Source organism: Benincasa hispida, chromosome 3 (genome assembly GCF_027475165.1).
Source record: "Benincasa hispida cultivar pf3 chromosome 3, pf3_genome.v1.1, whole genome shotgun sequence".
In the NCBI taxonomy this organism is placed as follows: domain Eukaryota; kingdom Viridiplantae; phylum Streptophyta; class Magnoliopsida; order Cucurbitales; family Cucurbitaceae; genus Benincasa; species Benincasa hispida.
In genome coordinates this window covers 60,817,887-60,833,000 of record NC_143480.1, presented here as the reverse complement: position 1 = coordinate 60,833,000, position 15,114 = coordinate 60,817,887, and the positions used below count along the sequence as shown (strand labels likewise).

Sequence of the window (15,114 nt, the reverse complement as noted above, 5' to 3'; positions counted from 1 at the left end):
TGCAATCTAATCTCAAATTAAACTAATAATATATTTTATCCCAAAAGCGCCATCTGAGCATCTTCATTACGAAGTTGGAGCTCTCGCAACAATGGCGGAACATCTTGGCGTAGGCAACCACGATCTCGAGCAGATCTTGAAGCCCTTCTTTCAAAGAGCTTCTGAAGCCGAGGTTGGATTCCAAACTTTACTTTTTTTCCCCTCTTTCCCCGTTAAATCTAAACCCTCCACCTCTTATCTTCTTTGCTTGGATTTTTAGGCATGTATCATTGCGATTTTCCTTGATTCTTTTTTTTTTTCTGAGCACCGTGGAAAGATTTGAAACGGGTGGAAAATGGGCTACTGTGACTGATGAACTTTGGATTTAGTCTCCTAGGTTTTGGGAAATGGAATTTAATTCAAGTTTATGGCTGCCAATTAGAGGTTTTGGAAAATGGAGTTTAATTCAAGTTTATGGCTGCCAATTAGTTAGGTACTTAGATTACGGAAAATTTCCAGCTCTATGGTAGTCTGGAACTAATATTTACTCATATCATACCACTTGTCAAAATATCATGGTGTACACTTACAAGGCTTGTCTTGAACCTTAATTTAAACTATCGTGTCTATTTATCTGGGATAAATACATGTATGTATGTGTGTGTGTGTTTGTGTTATAAGAATGCCAAGCATTGTAAGGTCAGCAAATTTCTTGTGTGATAGGCTGAGCTGTTTGGAAGATAGTTTAGACATTCATGATTATTACAAAAGATAATGTTTGGCCAAATCAAGATATTAGAATATTACGAAACTAGTCAAAGTGTACTTAGCTCAATAATTGGCATGATCTTCCTCCCTAGATGTTGGAGGGTCGATCCCCTCCCCCTGCTGCAGTTATTGTATTCAAAAGAATACTATGAAACCACTCATCATGAATTGGCCTACTAGCTATTTGGGTTCAAACAGGTGAATAAAAATAAGGAAAAAAAGTTCACCTTGCAGGGAATGGGATCAAACCTATAGTTTCCTTACCACATGTTTAGGAAATTAAAGTCCTCTGAGTTTTCTAACATATATATATATATATACACACACATTTGTAGGAACAGATAATTGTCCTTAAAGTTAGTCAAGATGTTCATTATATGACCAAGATACTCAAAAGTATATATATATTTTTTGAAATGCACTGATAAAATAATAAATTTTGCAGTGATGCAACATTAGAGAAGCAGGGGACCTAGTGTACTATAACCTTTTTTTCCCCAACAGGCACCACTGAATTGGAGATTAATTGCAAGTGCAATTAGTTTACCTATGAACCTCTTCCAACTGATCTAAAGTACTCTAACAATAATTTTTTTTTCCTCTTATAATACTAAGTTTGAACAAGACTATAATTACTTTGCCATAGTTCCGTTTCATTTATAACATTCTTGAACAAATATAAAAGATGGATATCTTATCAACAATATGTATTTTATGATTTATGAGTCGTACTAGGAACTCACTGCTTTGATTAGTAAACATGCTTATTAGGAACTTGGACTTTTGCTTAAATTTTGGATCATCTTAATGAAATTCTATTGAAATGGAAACCAAGGTCCATTTCTTCTCTTGAATAGAGATATTGCGCTTGTTGCTAGTTTGTTTTGCAGACTAAAGTTGAATCCATCTGAATACTGTTGTACGAAAAGAATTTTGCTTTTAATTTATTTACGTTGTCCTCTTTTTTCTTAACGCGTGGTTTCTGTCGAGTATTTTAAAAGAGTAGGGGCAATTGCAATAATGCAGAGGTAGCGAGGTATTGGTTGTCCAAGGTTAGGTTTTCCAATTTTATTTCAAGGGGGCATTTGGGTTAGTCTGGGAAGTTAGTTAAGTCTGTGTACTTGTTTAGTCTTGATGTCCACAACGTAAGGAGTTAAAAAGTCATGGAATTGATATTTTTTAGATATGATGCCCATGGTGGATTTAAGAACTCCTTGGGCCAAACAAGGCAGCTCCACTCCTCCTGGCCAAACACGTGCTAAGTGTCTCAAACAATATATCCAAAAAACTGACCTTTTCATATGGGTTAATATTGCAAAATGTTATATTTCTTACATATGAAATGAAAGTGTCAACTAATTTGAACATAGCTCAACTAGTTAAAGCATTATCCTCGACCAAAAGGTTATAGGTTCAAATCCCCTCATCCCAGATGTTGGACTCGAAACAAAAAATGTGGTGCAAACCTAGACCAAAGGAAAATAAGTGGTAGATTTGTTGTCTTTCACTTGTAGGTTTTAGGCAAAGAAGCCTAGAGAAGGATGCTTCCCATGTAAGAAAATGATATGTATAGAGAGCGAGGTTAAATTATATTATATTTTTAATTTCTGTTCTTAGTTAAATTTCACTTTGGCACCTCTTCTAAAAGTTTTTGAGAGTTTGTTGAGTTCAGTTTATCTTCCCATTATGTTATATTCATACTTATGGTAATGTGCTAATGTCTTTCAAGGATCGTTTGTCGAGATTAGAAGCTGCACTCTTGACTAAGAAAGGTACGTCTCATGGCTCTAAGAGCTCACACCAAACCACCAACAGCATTAACATGAATGAAAATATGAAATGAATGTCTTTTTCACACTGTATGTTTCTGAATATGGACAATGCAACCGTCCAGATGTCCATAACGAAGAATATCTAAATACGATAAGCGAACTCCAATCGAAGCTAGATCGTGCAAACGAAGAGCTAATCACAGAACGGAAAAAGGCAAGTATATTTGGTGCACCATGTTTGTGTTTCATCTTAATATCTGGAAAGATAAAAGAACAGGAAGATTGGAGTTTTGTTTATTTGGGGTTATTATTTTGCAGGCTGAGATGGTTGCTGCAGAAAATGCTAAGCTCCAGTATCGCATAATTCATCTTGTGAGAACAGCTAGGGAAACCCATTAATAGTTGGAGCAAGAAACACCTTTTTTTCTCTTTCTTTCTTGTTGAAAGAAAATTGATAGGTTATTTCTTTTTCTTTTATAATTTCCCTTACAATTTAGACACATTTGGAAGATTGAGATAGTAAATTGAAGAATGTGAATTGAATTTTTTATATCCAAACCCGGAGTGATTGGATTTTTTTTTTTTTTCAACAATTGCATGGATGGAAGATCGAACAATCAACTTTTAAAATGATCCATTGAGATCGAATGATACTTGAATTACAATAGTAATTTGATTTTGTTTCATTGATTTAGTTTACTATATTTTTCACTCTAACATTGCTAATCAAAACACAATACATACAATATTTTAAAAAAAGGAATTTATAATGGGGTGCAAATCCAAAAATATATAATTAGGGGCATGTTTTCAACATATGGAAAATTGTAGATATAGTAAAATTATAAAATTTAAATTTTCGTTTATTCCATATTTCAATTTTACCATTTTAACAAACCCACATTTTTATTAATTAACTAATATACCACATTAAAAGTATATTAATTGTGTACTTTTTTCATTAATTGTATACCTTTTTGCATCTTTTGTTTTTAGTAATATGAATTATTACTCACTTTAATTTTTGTATTTGTTACATTTTTTTTTATTCCTTTTTGTAGTTTTTTTCTTTTTAAATGATGTTATTTCTTTCATTTTTAAGTATAAATGTATAATAGGCCAAGGAGATTCAACCTAAAATTTACTAACATTCAATTTAATATACTTATTTTGACAATTTGGTCGTGTTTGAAATAAATAGAGAAAGTATTTTTCAATAAAATTATTTTTATGATTTTTTTTAAATACTTAAATAAATAGTCATTTTCAACCGTGTGTAAATAGTTTATCAAGTGTATCAAATGTGTATAGTGTATTAGGCATATACTAATAATGTATCAAGTATATATCAATAGTGTATTAGGGATATAAATGTATCACGTGGGTTGAGCTTGTTTTTTTTTTTTTGCTATTTTTGCAAGTTGAACCTAATTTTTTTTTTTAAAAAAATCCAAATCTACAAGAAGCCCTTAAGAAAATACATTGTCTCAACAATATGAAAAAAAAAATAATAATAAACAAACTTTGCAGTCACTTTATGTTGGGCTACATTACGCTGAACTTTGTTATTTATTTCAAAATTACTCTTCTACTTTCAAAAGTTGCAATATTGTAACAATCCAAATTTGTACGCATAGACTACACAGGAAATTAAATGTCAAATGTTAAGCAGGACGAAATTTTATTTAAAGGGGTGGTAAATGTAATACCCTAACCCTAATTTATAAAGCAGGAAAACAAATAAAATATATAATTAAGAATGAAAAATATATAAACTTAATAGGAAAATCGAGTGAAAATAATTTAGAATTGGAAAAAAATAAGAAACTTTTTGTTTGGGCACTGCTCATTGGAAGAATTAGAGGTGAATTAATTGCTCATATACTCTTAAAATTTGAAAGAGTTAAAAAGGGAAAGTGGAATCCACAAGCGGTGAAGGCAACCCACGCGTGAAAACTAGCGAGATTGGAAAGAAAATTGGAGAGAGCGAGAGTGGAGAGAGCGAGATTGGAGAGAAAATCGGAGAGAGCGAGAGCCATGAGAGCCAAACCAGCGAGAGCGGGAGCGAGAGTCACGAGAGCCAAACCAGCGAGAAAGCTGGAGAGAGCGAGATTCTGAGAACAGAAAGAGCGAGATTTGGACAAAAGCGTGGATTATACGTTGAATTTGGCCACGATCTTATAAATTATACATGGAGAATCCTAAAATGGAATACAAATAAAGGTTGATGATGTAAGGGCAAACGTTAGCCAAAATTAGGTGTCTTATTAAGAGAAATTCTTAAACCTAAGTAATTTTAAAGAAGCCATTTGTAGGATGAATTGTCACACAGAGAAGAGCTGGAAACGACTATAAATAGGAGGCTATTTAGGCTGGAAGTTAAATGGATTCTCAAACAAAACTCAGTAGTAAAAATCGTGTGAAAAGGGTGAAGTAATTCTGTTAGTTAGAAGGAGAAAATCAAGGGAAGTGCTGCCCAAATTTCCTTCTGATTTAAGAGGGAAAGCTCTACTGATTAAACCATAAGAAATAATAAGGAATAACTAGGATCGCATTCAAGGTAAGTAGTTTATCTCACCCTTTCTTTAAGTGTTTCATAGTAGTGTACTTTTAATATGTTGCATAATTATGTTATTGTTATGTTGCATTACATGTTTAAAATATGTTTATCGAAAAGGGACTCCATGCATTATGCTTGTTCACAACGATGAAATAAGAGTAAATTTTAATTAGATAAAGGTTATGCTTCTAGAGTTAGCAGGGCATGTATGGTTGCACCCCTTTAGACCCAATTCTATGTTAAGTTTATGCTAGGGACTAACAGGGTATGTATGGTTGCACCTCTCTAGTCCAATCTTACGTTTATATTAATGGTTGATGTTGGATGCGACTCTGGCCCTACTGACTGCATGACCCGCTAATCATCAGATGAGTTAGTTTCCGCCTAAGTCCTCATCTTCCTATTAGCGCGGAGAAATTTACGTTAGAAGTATAACCGACCACCACATGTTATTATATGTTTTCGGTTCCAATCATATATTTTCAGGACATGTTGCATGTGATTGTGCATTTGGTCACTATCCTATGTGAGAACTACTTACTAGGTATATTATATACTCATCCTATTTTTACAGACTTTGTAGGTAAGGACACAGCGTAGGTGGCAGAACTAGACGTCGTTCAAATGGCCAACCATCAAACTCACTATGATAGGCATATGCATTTTTGTATCACTACGCTAATGTTTTGTGGACCCTGGTGTTTTGTAAAATAAACTTTTTATATAGTTTTCTACCTAATTAATAAAATCTTAGATATGTTCTTTTGAGATTTTTACCAAAACTCATCTCATGATAGAAATGTCTAAGTATGTATGTCGTAGCAGTCGGACCATAATATGTAAGGATCCGGTCGTTATAAATATTGTCCATCAATTTTTAGTATATATTTCAAAAGTACCTTTACAATATATATATTTTTTTAAAAAAATAGAATATAAATCAAGACTTAGAATTGTGTGGTTATAACTTAGAATGATGTGATGACTTAAATTCTCGTTCTAGGTCATTTCTACACCATTTCATAGCTCAATTTTTGTCCAAAATTTTAAACAATTTCTACTCCAAAATTATTTTTGAAATGTTTATGAAAGTTCAAAGGTAATATTATAATTTTTGTAAGTATAGAGGTAATTCAAGGGCATTTGTTATAATTTAACATTTATGTTACGACATAATTTGATTTAAGAAAGAGAATAAATGACACAATTTCTACACCTTGTTTTTATTTCAAAATAACAATGTTTTTAGGTTAAATTATCATTTTTAATCATTGAACTTCCAAGTTTGTGTCTTTTTGTTCTCGAAATTTTAAAACATGTCTAATAGGTAATTTGAATTTTAAATTTATTTCTAATAAGTCCATAAACTCATTAAAATATCTAATGAGTCTTTAATCTTTACAATTTGTATTCAATAGATCTATGAATGTTCATGTCGCATCTAATAGGTTACGTGCAACATTCTTTTAAAAAATTTACAAACCTACTAATTGAAAGTCTAGGATCTTAATAGACATAAAATCTAATAGATCAATAGATACAAAATTGAAAGTTTAGGGGCCTATTAGATATTTATATAGTTTAATAACATATTATACATGAAATAGAAAATTTCATAGATCTTTTAAAAGCAAATTTGATGACTTATTTTTAGATTTTACCGAATCTGTGTACTTAATTAAAGAAACACCCTTGAACTTTCAAAAGTTTCAACAATACCCTTAAAACTTTCATAAAATGCTCTTACCGTTAGCTTTGGATGGAAACAACTTATTACTTTATTTCAAAAATATCATAACCTTTAAAAACAAAAAATAAAAATGTTTTTTAAAACATTTTTTTTAAGTACAACGGTTGAATTCTTGGAAAAATTTCAAAAACAAAAACAAGTTTTTAAAAGCTACTTATTTTAGTTTTCAAATTTTTGCTTGGTTTTTTAAACTATTGGTAAAAAATAGATAACAAAAGAAGAAATTTAGAGGTAGAAATAGTATTTATAGATTTAGTTTTCAAAAACCAAAAAATAAAAATGCTTGATTTTTTAAACTATTGGTAAAAAAAGTAGTATTTATAGTATTTTATTGCTACTATTGGCTCTTATTGACTATTATCATCAAATCCATAATCCTTTACATTCAAAATCTCAAAAAATAAATAAATAAATAATAGAAGAAAAGAAAAACACAGAGATCACAATTTTAGGAACATCCAAGAAAAACTAAAAGTAATTAAATGTAAGAAGTTGATATAAAAAACATCTTAGGGTGTCTGGCCCCCAAGTTGGATTGGGTTGGATGGGTAAAAATAACCCACCTACCATTTGGTTTACTAATTATTAAAGAGGTTTATTACCTCGTTATTCGCATTAACTCACATTTCTCACTTCATTATTCACATCAACTCTCCCAATTATTCTCCTCCTACAATAATTACTAACTCAACTCAGCACGTCAAACGCCCCCAGACATACAAACAAGGAAAAGTAAGTTGAATTAAAAAGAACTTCCATGGGGAGTAAAAAAAAAAAAAAAGTTTTCAACACTCAACAAGTTTTAACTTTCTGAAATTCACAAAAGCTGAAGTTCACTGTACATAAAAATGGCAGCAGAACCCAAAAAACCTACAATCAATTTACCAAAAGCTGACATTTCAAAATACCACCATAATCCAAAACATCTATACACCATATAAACATCTGATTCTCCTAAATGTCTCTTTTTTTTAACCTACCCATTTTCATTTCAATGAAGTGTAATATCATACATTTCACTTTCATCCCCTGTGCACAACACCTATGTGTATTCTTTTTCTTTCATGATTTTCCATTAAACTAAAAAACTGATTAAAGAGAAAAATAAATATACCAACCTCGGTATGTTTGTCCTAACAGCTTTTCAACCGGTCAACAAGCAGGTCGTTTTTCAATCGGCCGACAAGCAGATCGAGTAGCACCGTTTTGCGAAGCTTATGATAGTTGGTCAAATTCAGTTCCTTTGCAATAATCCTCAGATCTACTAGAGTCAATTTCTTCGGTTCGACAGCTGAGGAAGGTAAAAGTGCCAAAATTTTGGCTATTTGATCGTCAATGGTGGCACGTGATTTCACCATTTGTTTGTCTTCCCCGCTTCTGCTATCGGTTTTGATTTGATCTGAACTAGAAATATCAACTAAAGATAAATCTATAAACTCTTGACCAACTAGCATTTTTGAAGCCCCTTTGTTTTGAGACAAAGGACCTAAGTTCTTCTCAACGTTAAAAGCACAATCCTGCATTTCGGCCTTGACCTGACAAGTGTTCCATTCAAGAGGCCGATCTAAGCAGGTACCATCTCCAATTGCTCCCGGCTTTCGACTCTTTTTTGCTTTTGAAATAGAAGTATATAATTTGCTTTGCCTCTTCTCAGTAAATGCTTTCAGTTTATGATCCACGTTCAAATGCGACTTCTCACAGTAAACATTAACATTTTGAGAATCTTCAAGCAATAACATGTCGGTCTCCTTGGTCTGGGTTCTGACCATAACACTTCCCTGCTGATCTTGCAGTTTCGCAAGCAACATTATAAGAACATTTGAAGTGTCAAATGTACTAGGTTTTCGTGTCTCCAAAACTTGTAGATCGCTGTCCACCATCCCTTTTGTGTTCGAAGATAAACATGAGGAAGCACTTCCAATGGATTGAGGGAGAACTGGCCCGGCATCGCTCTTGTTCCTCTTTGTTCTCAACAAAAAATCAATTAGCTTTTCTTCTATATTGCAATTCCCACTCTTCGAGTGTGCTGGAGAACTTAACGTGGCATCAAAAGATCTTTTACTGCCACTAAATCCATCTGATTGTCTTGGGACACCTGGGTTGACCTTTTCAGCAACAGATTTTCCTTGCTGCTAGTTTGAAACAAGGTTATGTTACAAAGTAATTGACAGTGCAAGTATAATTAAGGAATTGAAAAGCCGAAGTACACCCGATACTTCATTACTTTGTTTTAAAGTAACAATTACTAGTCAAATTAGAAGAAAGCCAAGCTTTCAAACCTTATGTGCTTTTAGAAGGCCACGTTCACCAACTACATTTGAAGCTGACTTCAATCTTTTGCTCTTGCATGAGTTACTTATAAGGTGTTCCTTAGCTTCCTCAATCTTTACTTTTGAAACAGGCTTCAGATTGTCTGGCTTCGAGCAACTATTTTCTTCAGTCATGATCGAATTTATGCGAACTCCGTGAATGGCAATTTTAGGCTGCAAGGAAAATTTAAAATGTGAGCTATCACACAAATGCTTCACCTCCCTTTGATCCAACTCCATCATAGTGACTCTACTAAACACATCAAAACATTAACTGAAACTAAAGCAGAAAAGGAAATACCTTAACTTCTATATCACGAATGCTATCGTCTTCCTTGTGCTTTTGAACTGAACCATTGGATATTGTATCCACTGCCAACAAAATGCTCTTGACACCTGTTTCTTCGCTTTTGACTTTTATGCCAGAAATGCTCGAGGTATCACAGAATAGACCGATTGACTGCATCTCAGTTTCAGTACTTCGGTTGTTCACAGCTGTGTGATGATCCTTGAAACAGAATTAACATATATTTTAAAGGGGAAAAAAGGAAGGAAAATTCATTTCAGATGACAAATTAACAATCAATCAATAAACTAGTTACCAGGATGCAGACTATATTCAAGGAACAATTTCTTCCCACTAAGCAAACCAAAAGGACTTCAACTCTAGTTAGATTTACCCTAGGTACAAAACTAGAGTAAAGCATCTACTTATGGCTTGACCATAAGTGATCAGAATGATAATTTATGATTGCAGTAGTAAATAATATTATACAAAGTAGAACGGATTAAACAGTTTGAAATATATAACTGTCTGGATGTAACAATACAGCTAGATCCATCCCATTTATTTCATTTATAAATAGAATGGCTCAAGTACACTGGCGAATAACCTAATCCATGATATTTCTTTTCTTTCCATATCATTTCAGATTAATTTCACAATAATCGAGGTCCCTGAACCTTGAACTCAAGATACTGTTTTTTTACACGTATCAGCGATGTCAAGTAAATCATATCAATAGAATTATAGTATAGGACCAAAAGATTTTTACTCAAATCATGGGGACTAAAATGGAGCTTTTCAAGGTATGGAAACCAAAATGGGATTAGTTGTGGTACTTGGACCAAAAGAGTATTGTAATCTTAAACCATTGAAGATCGAGTTAGAAAGATCAGGTACAAACACTGCCATAGAATAGGGATAGGATTTAAAGTGTGTCCAGAGACAAAATTCACTAGTATCCACAATGGTTGACCACATGCAACAAATTAAACAGAAGGTAAATAAGAAGTTAGGACCTTCTTTAATAATTATCTTGCTTCTAGTTTTTTTTTTTTAAAAAAAAAATTAAGCTTATAAGAATTATTTTCTCCTGTGTTTCTTTGTTTGCTTTCAAAAAGGCAGGAAGGACTGTGGACTCTGCACATGATAAACTACATAATATATATGCAGAACATAACACAGAACTCAAACACTCCCAGCAAGTATTTCCTTCAAATAGAAAAGAGGCTGATGGTTGTTTCTATAGAAAATTCCTAGAATGCATATAATGTCAACACATATTGATCGATAAAGAACTCTGGAACTACAGATGAAGCTTCCTAATGAACTGTTGAATTTGATGCACTAATTGCATGACCGAGAAAAACGTGTGGACTAATAAATGTGCACAATGTATTGATGGACCAAACAAAATGGTTTCTATTTTCCACTCTCCTTTCTTTTCCGTTCTTTTCAAGTAAAAAAAGGCCAAACTGTACAAAAACTGTTAATGATTTCAATCTCTATGCTAAGCTTTAAGATCCACAGAATTTGCACTTCGCTCATAGATATGAACTTCACTTTCCTCCCAAAATCTCATTTGCAAGATTTCATATCTTTAAATTCAAAGTTATCATATTGAGAAATGTCGAAGTAAATGAATGCATCCAAATGGACAGTAGCTCACAAAGGCACGTTCCTAGGCTCAAGGTGCAGCCTCTGCACCTCACTTCAAACGAGCACACGCCTCAGTGCCTCAAGCCTGACTTCCTACTTTATTTTTCCAATTTTTAGGACAAAACACATAAGTATGCCTAAGATATTATTTTTTCCATACAACATCGAACAAAAGATATCTTTTCTTACCCATGCTTTGTTTTCCACCTCGTGCTTAAGCCTCAGAGGGCTATTGCATTTTAGGGCACCTTGAGCATTAAAACACAGGAAATAAACAACAACGAGATTGCAAATAGGGCACACATAATCCTCAGATGGACACCTAAACATAAGGTCCTTAACCTTTGGAATTCTTTTCATAGAGAAAATGTACCTAAAATAACAAAGCGTCTAAAACTAAATGCAACGTAAAAAACTTTTCAAAGATCAAATCAATCAGTAAAAATGTCATAAAAAAAACCCTCTTTCCAAAAATCTCTATATGCAGTAACCTATGGGACCGTTGACAATTGAAAGTGAAATCACATATGCATGCTTTTATGCTTTCATGAAATTTTCTGTAGTCTTCTTTCTCATACTTGATGAACACTGAAGTTTTAGATGTCAGAGGGTACAGAGAAAACCTGCCCATCATCTTGTTCACGACCATCTCCAAGAAAAGGCTTCAAAATCTCGTACAATTTCTCTGCCGCCTGTCGATGTAATGGTAACTGATCATTTGTATTAATGTGATCACTTTGTCTCCAGCTCTTCAATGAATGATCAAGAAAGTCAATATTCTCTCTCAAAGCAGTACAGCATGCTTCAAATTGGTTTCTACTCTCTGTCCATGCGAGGTCACATTGAAGCAACACTAGATTTTCTTCAAGATCATCGATGTCAGCATCTGCCTTCCGTATCAAAATCTTCAGTACTTGAATGCAATACTTCTCATTCATAGCATTTTCTTCTATAACATCTACGACCATAAAATTATAACAGAAGTAAGTACCCCCAATTGCCGCAGTGAAAAAAGAGAAAAAAAAATGGTAGAACAACTGAATGCATACGAATTTTTTAAATAAAAATTTTTTTAATCAAGTTTACCTTTCCCATTATCAAAGTAAAAATCAGCCTGCCATCCAGATTCCAGATTGCAACTACTTTCATCAGCATCGGAAAAGGAGAAACCTGGAACAATCCTTTATAATCAAATTAACTTGAAGCTTGATTATTCAGATGAATAGAAGGAAGTGACAAAGGAGAGATCAGTAGAACCTTGATCATATGGCCAATCCCACAGATCCCCGTCCATGAAAGTCTCAGAAAATTTATCCTGCAAAAACAAATGTCCATCACCATCTCAATTCATCCATGCACAAGAGAAAAGAACAGCAGTAGAACACCTCCGTCAATCAACGGATAAATGAACAGTAGTCTCATGATGCCATCATCCCAGTAACCAGATAACTCAATACCATCAGCTTATTTCAACCACATTTCAGCTTAGTGACATTCAAAATTTATCAGGAAATCGTCTCGCTTTCACTTCACTGCTTTTGACAATCTGAATAAAAGAATAGTACTCTACAACATTCAGTATGCAAGATCCCCAGGATGAACATCCTGAAAGTATGACGCATTCACTACCAAATTGAATATTGAAAACAATTGAACTAAAAAAAAAAAAGTTCCATAATTCCTTGTCATATTTTGGGAGAACAATTTCTTATCATTAAACTCACAAAAAAAAAAAGGAAACAAAACAAAAACAAAACGATAAGAGTGGCAAATCAAAGTACTAGATATCCACAGAACATTCAGAGAAATTATAACTTGATTTTTTCACAAATTGAAAAGCATAGCCAACGTCGCAAAATGGTAGACTACCGTCAGTCAACGGAAAAAACACGAAGCAGATCAAACTGGAAATACCAAAGAAAGAAAATATTCAAAGCTATGAAAAAGCTAAACATAAAAGTAAAAGTAACTAAAAGAATCAAGAGAGTAAGAAACACGGCGAAATGAAAAGAAAACGGTAAAACCAACCAGCTCGCATATTCTCAAAACGCGAACTATTTCTCAGAAATACAGTCCAAAAACTAACAACCAAAGCTAAGAAAACAATGATTTCCAAGAACAATAAGAAGCGTCAGAAATACAAATCAAAGCTAGCGATAATTGACGGAGCCAACCAGCAAAAGAAAATTAACCAAAAAAAAAGTTGTCGAAATACAAAGCCCAAGCAAGTAAGAAACAATGCAAAATGAAAAGAAAAGAGTAAAAGCGAACCAGTTCGCAGCTCCCGAAGGACGCAAACAATTCTGAGAAATGCACTCGAAAATCTAAAAACCGAAGCTCAAAAACCAAGAATTTCCAAGAACAATAAAAAGCACCAAAAATAAAATAAACTAGCGACACGGAGTCAACCAGCAGAAGGAAAGTAACCAAAAAAAAAAAAAAAATCGAAATGCAAAGCTGAAGAGAGAAAGAAATAATGCGAAATGAAAATAAAACAGTAAAAGCAAACCAGCCAGTCTCAAATTCCGAAGAATAAAACTATTTCTCTTAAAAGCAGACTAAAAACTAAGAACCGAAGCTCAGTAAACAAAGATTTCCAAGAACAAAAACACACACACACAAACCGAAGCTAGCAGACAGTTTACGGAGCCAAACAACAAAAGAAAGAAAATCAACAAAAAAAAGCTCTCGAAATGAAAGCTCAAGAGAGTAAGAAACAATACGAAATGAAAAGAAAACAGTAAAAACGAACCAGCTCGCAAATTCCGAACAAAGCAAACGAATTCTCAGAAATGCAGTCCGAAAACTAAAAATCGAAGCTCAGAATGCAACGATTTCCAAGAACAATATCTACACAACAAAGAAGCAGAAGAAAAAAAAAAGATGAAAAAGCATAAAAAGAGGAAATGCAGCATGTTCGAAGAAACGAAGCAACAAAAAACAAGGACATAGGAGGAGGATACCTGAGAGCAAGAGAGTACTGCGACGGCTACAGCTACTGTTACTGCAACTGCAACAGAGGAGAAACGAGTGAGAGGACAATGCAAGGAGCTGCTTCACCAGTAGAATCCACATAGACAAAAATGAGAATGTGGAGCAGAGAGAGGTCTAGGGTTTCTGAGTCTTGAAATTTGAGAGAGAGAGAGAGAGAGAAGGCGCCAAGGAAAATTTCTTTCCCTGACAGAGGAAGGAGGGTGCAACTGAAAGAGACGAACGGTCTCTTTCGGAAATCACGTAGCGAAGGAGGGGATCCTTTTGAGGGTAAAATCGTAAATTCAATCCAGGACGTTGACGCCTAGAAGTTTTGGGCCCACTGGATCAGAAAATTCTCTGGGCCCACTGTTTGGATTAGGAGAGGACATATATATATATATATATATATATATAATTATTTCTATTTGCATCTATCAAACCTTGTTTTTGAGTTTCATTTCTTAGCATTTAATTAGAATATAAAAGAAAAAAAACATCAATTATTTCGTTTGATTTTTTTTTTCAAAGTATTGTAATTAAAGTGTGGGGAGTAGAACTTCTGATCTAAAGAATAATACTATATCAATTGAGCTACGCTAATGTTGATATTTCATTTAGTTTGATTTCTTAGCATTTAATTAAAACCATCAATTAAATTTAGACATTTTCGTTACTAAATGAATTAAATTCATAAGAACTGAAAAAAATAAATCCTAAATTTGAATTGTAAGTATTTTCTTTTTTGCAACTTCTTTTCAAATCTATTGTATTTTTTGAATATGATGATAGCACCATTCTAGAGGTATATTTTATCTTTTTAGTCTTTTTTTTTTTCTTTCATGATCTTGATTTGGAATTTAGAATTTAGTTCTCTTGATCTTTTATTGATTTTAGTTTTAAACTTGAAGAAGATTGAAATGGAGAAAGATCAAATAAAATTTGAGGATCTAATAAAATTGTAGACTATATTTGGGTAACCAACGACAATTCATTAAGCAAAGAAGGAGAGAAAGAAGATATTGGAGAGAATTGTGAGTCTTCGACTATGAGATGGTGGGAGG

The 15,114-nt window shown here is 33.3% G+C and overlaps 2 protein-coding genes across 5 annotated transcripts; one reads left to right on the top strand and one right to left on the bottom strand.

The window, feature by feature from the left end:
* LOC120072495 (threonine-tRNA ligase 2) lies at positions 1–3,077 on the top strand. Its single transcript, XM_039024852.2, has 4 exons — positions 1–172; positions 2,477–2,519; positions 2,642–2,733; positions 2,838–3,077. Exons 1-4 carry the CDS (start codon positions 92–94, stop codon positions 2,916–2,918), a joined length of 297 nt encoding a protein of 98 aa, XP_038880780.1. The 5' UTR covers positions 1–91; the 3' UTR covers positions 2,919–3,077.
* A 4,534-nt stretch (positions 3,078–7,611) lies between these two features.
* On the bottom strand, positions 7,612–14,291 carry LOC120072646 (uncharacterized). 4 transcript variants are annotated; one of them, XM_039025070.2, is made up of 9 exons: positions 14,044–14,222; positions 13,833–13,930; positions 12,466–12,626; positions 12,338–12,395; positions 12,167–12,250; positions 11,704–12,038; positions 9,440–9,646; positions 9,109–9,312; positions 7,612–8,958 (listed from the first exon to the last, which is right to left on the bottom strand). In XM_039025070.2, exons 4-9 carry the CDS (start codon positions 12,372–12,374, stop codon positions 7,963–7,965), a joined length of 1,863 nt encoding a protein of 620 aa, XP_038880998.1. In that variant the 5' UTR covers positions 12,375–12,395; positions 12,466–12,626; positions 13,833–13,930; positions 14,044–14,222; the 3' UTR covers positions 7,612–7,962. The 4 variants fall into 4 exon arrangements, with proteins under 4 accessions (XP_038880998.1, XP_038881000.1, XP_038880999.1 ...); XM_039025072.2 differs by lacking the exon at positions 12,466–12,626 and having other exon boundaries at positions 14,044–14,291; XM_039025071.2 differs by lacking the exon at positions 13,833–13,930 and having other exon boundaries at positions 14,044–14,291.
* Positions 14,292–15,114: the final 823 nt, after the last annotated feature.

Bases quoted from the DNA above. Each gene is read 5' to 3' on its own strand.
- LOC120072495 (XM_039024852.2), top strand. From the start codon at position 92: ATGGCGGAACATCTTGGCGTAGGCAACCACGATCTCGAGCAGATCTTG. The intron at 2,520-2,641 runs GTACGTCTCATG...GCAACCGTCCAG, and splicing joins TGCACTCTTGACTAAGAAAG to ATGTCCATAACGAAGAATAT. The intron at 2,734-2,837 runs GCAAGTATATTT...ATTATTTTGCAG, and splicing joins TAATCACAGAACGGAAAAAG to GCTGAGATGGTTGCTGCAGA.
- LOC120072646 (XM_039025072.2), bottom strand. From the start codon at position 12,374: ATGGACGGGGATCTGTGGGATTGGCCATATGATCAAG. The intron at 9,313-9,439 runs GTATTTCCTTTT...TTTTCCTTGCAG, and splicing joins TTCGTGATATAGAAGTTAAG to CCTAAAATTGCCATTCACGG. The intron at 8,959-9,108 runs GTTTGAAAGCTT...TCAAACTAGCAG, and splicing joins GCCTTCTAAAAGCACATAAG to CAAGGAAAATCTGTTGCTGA.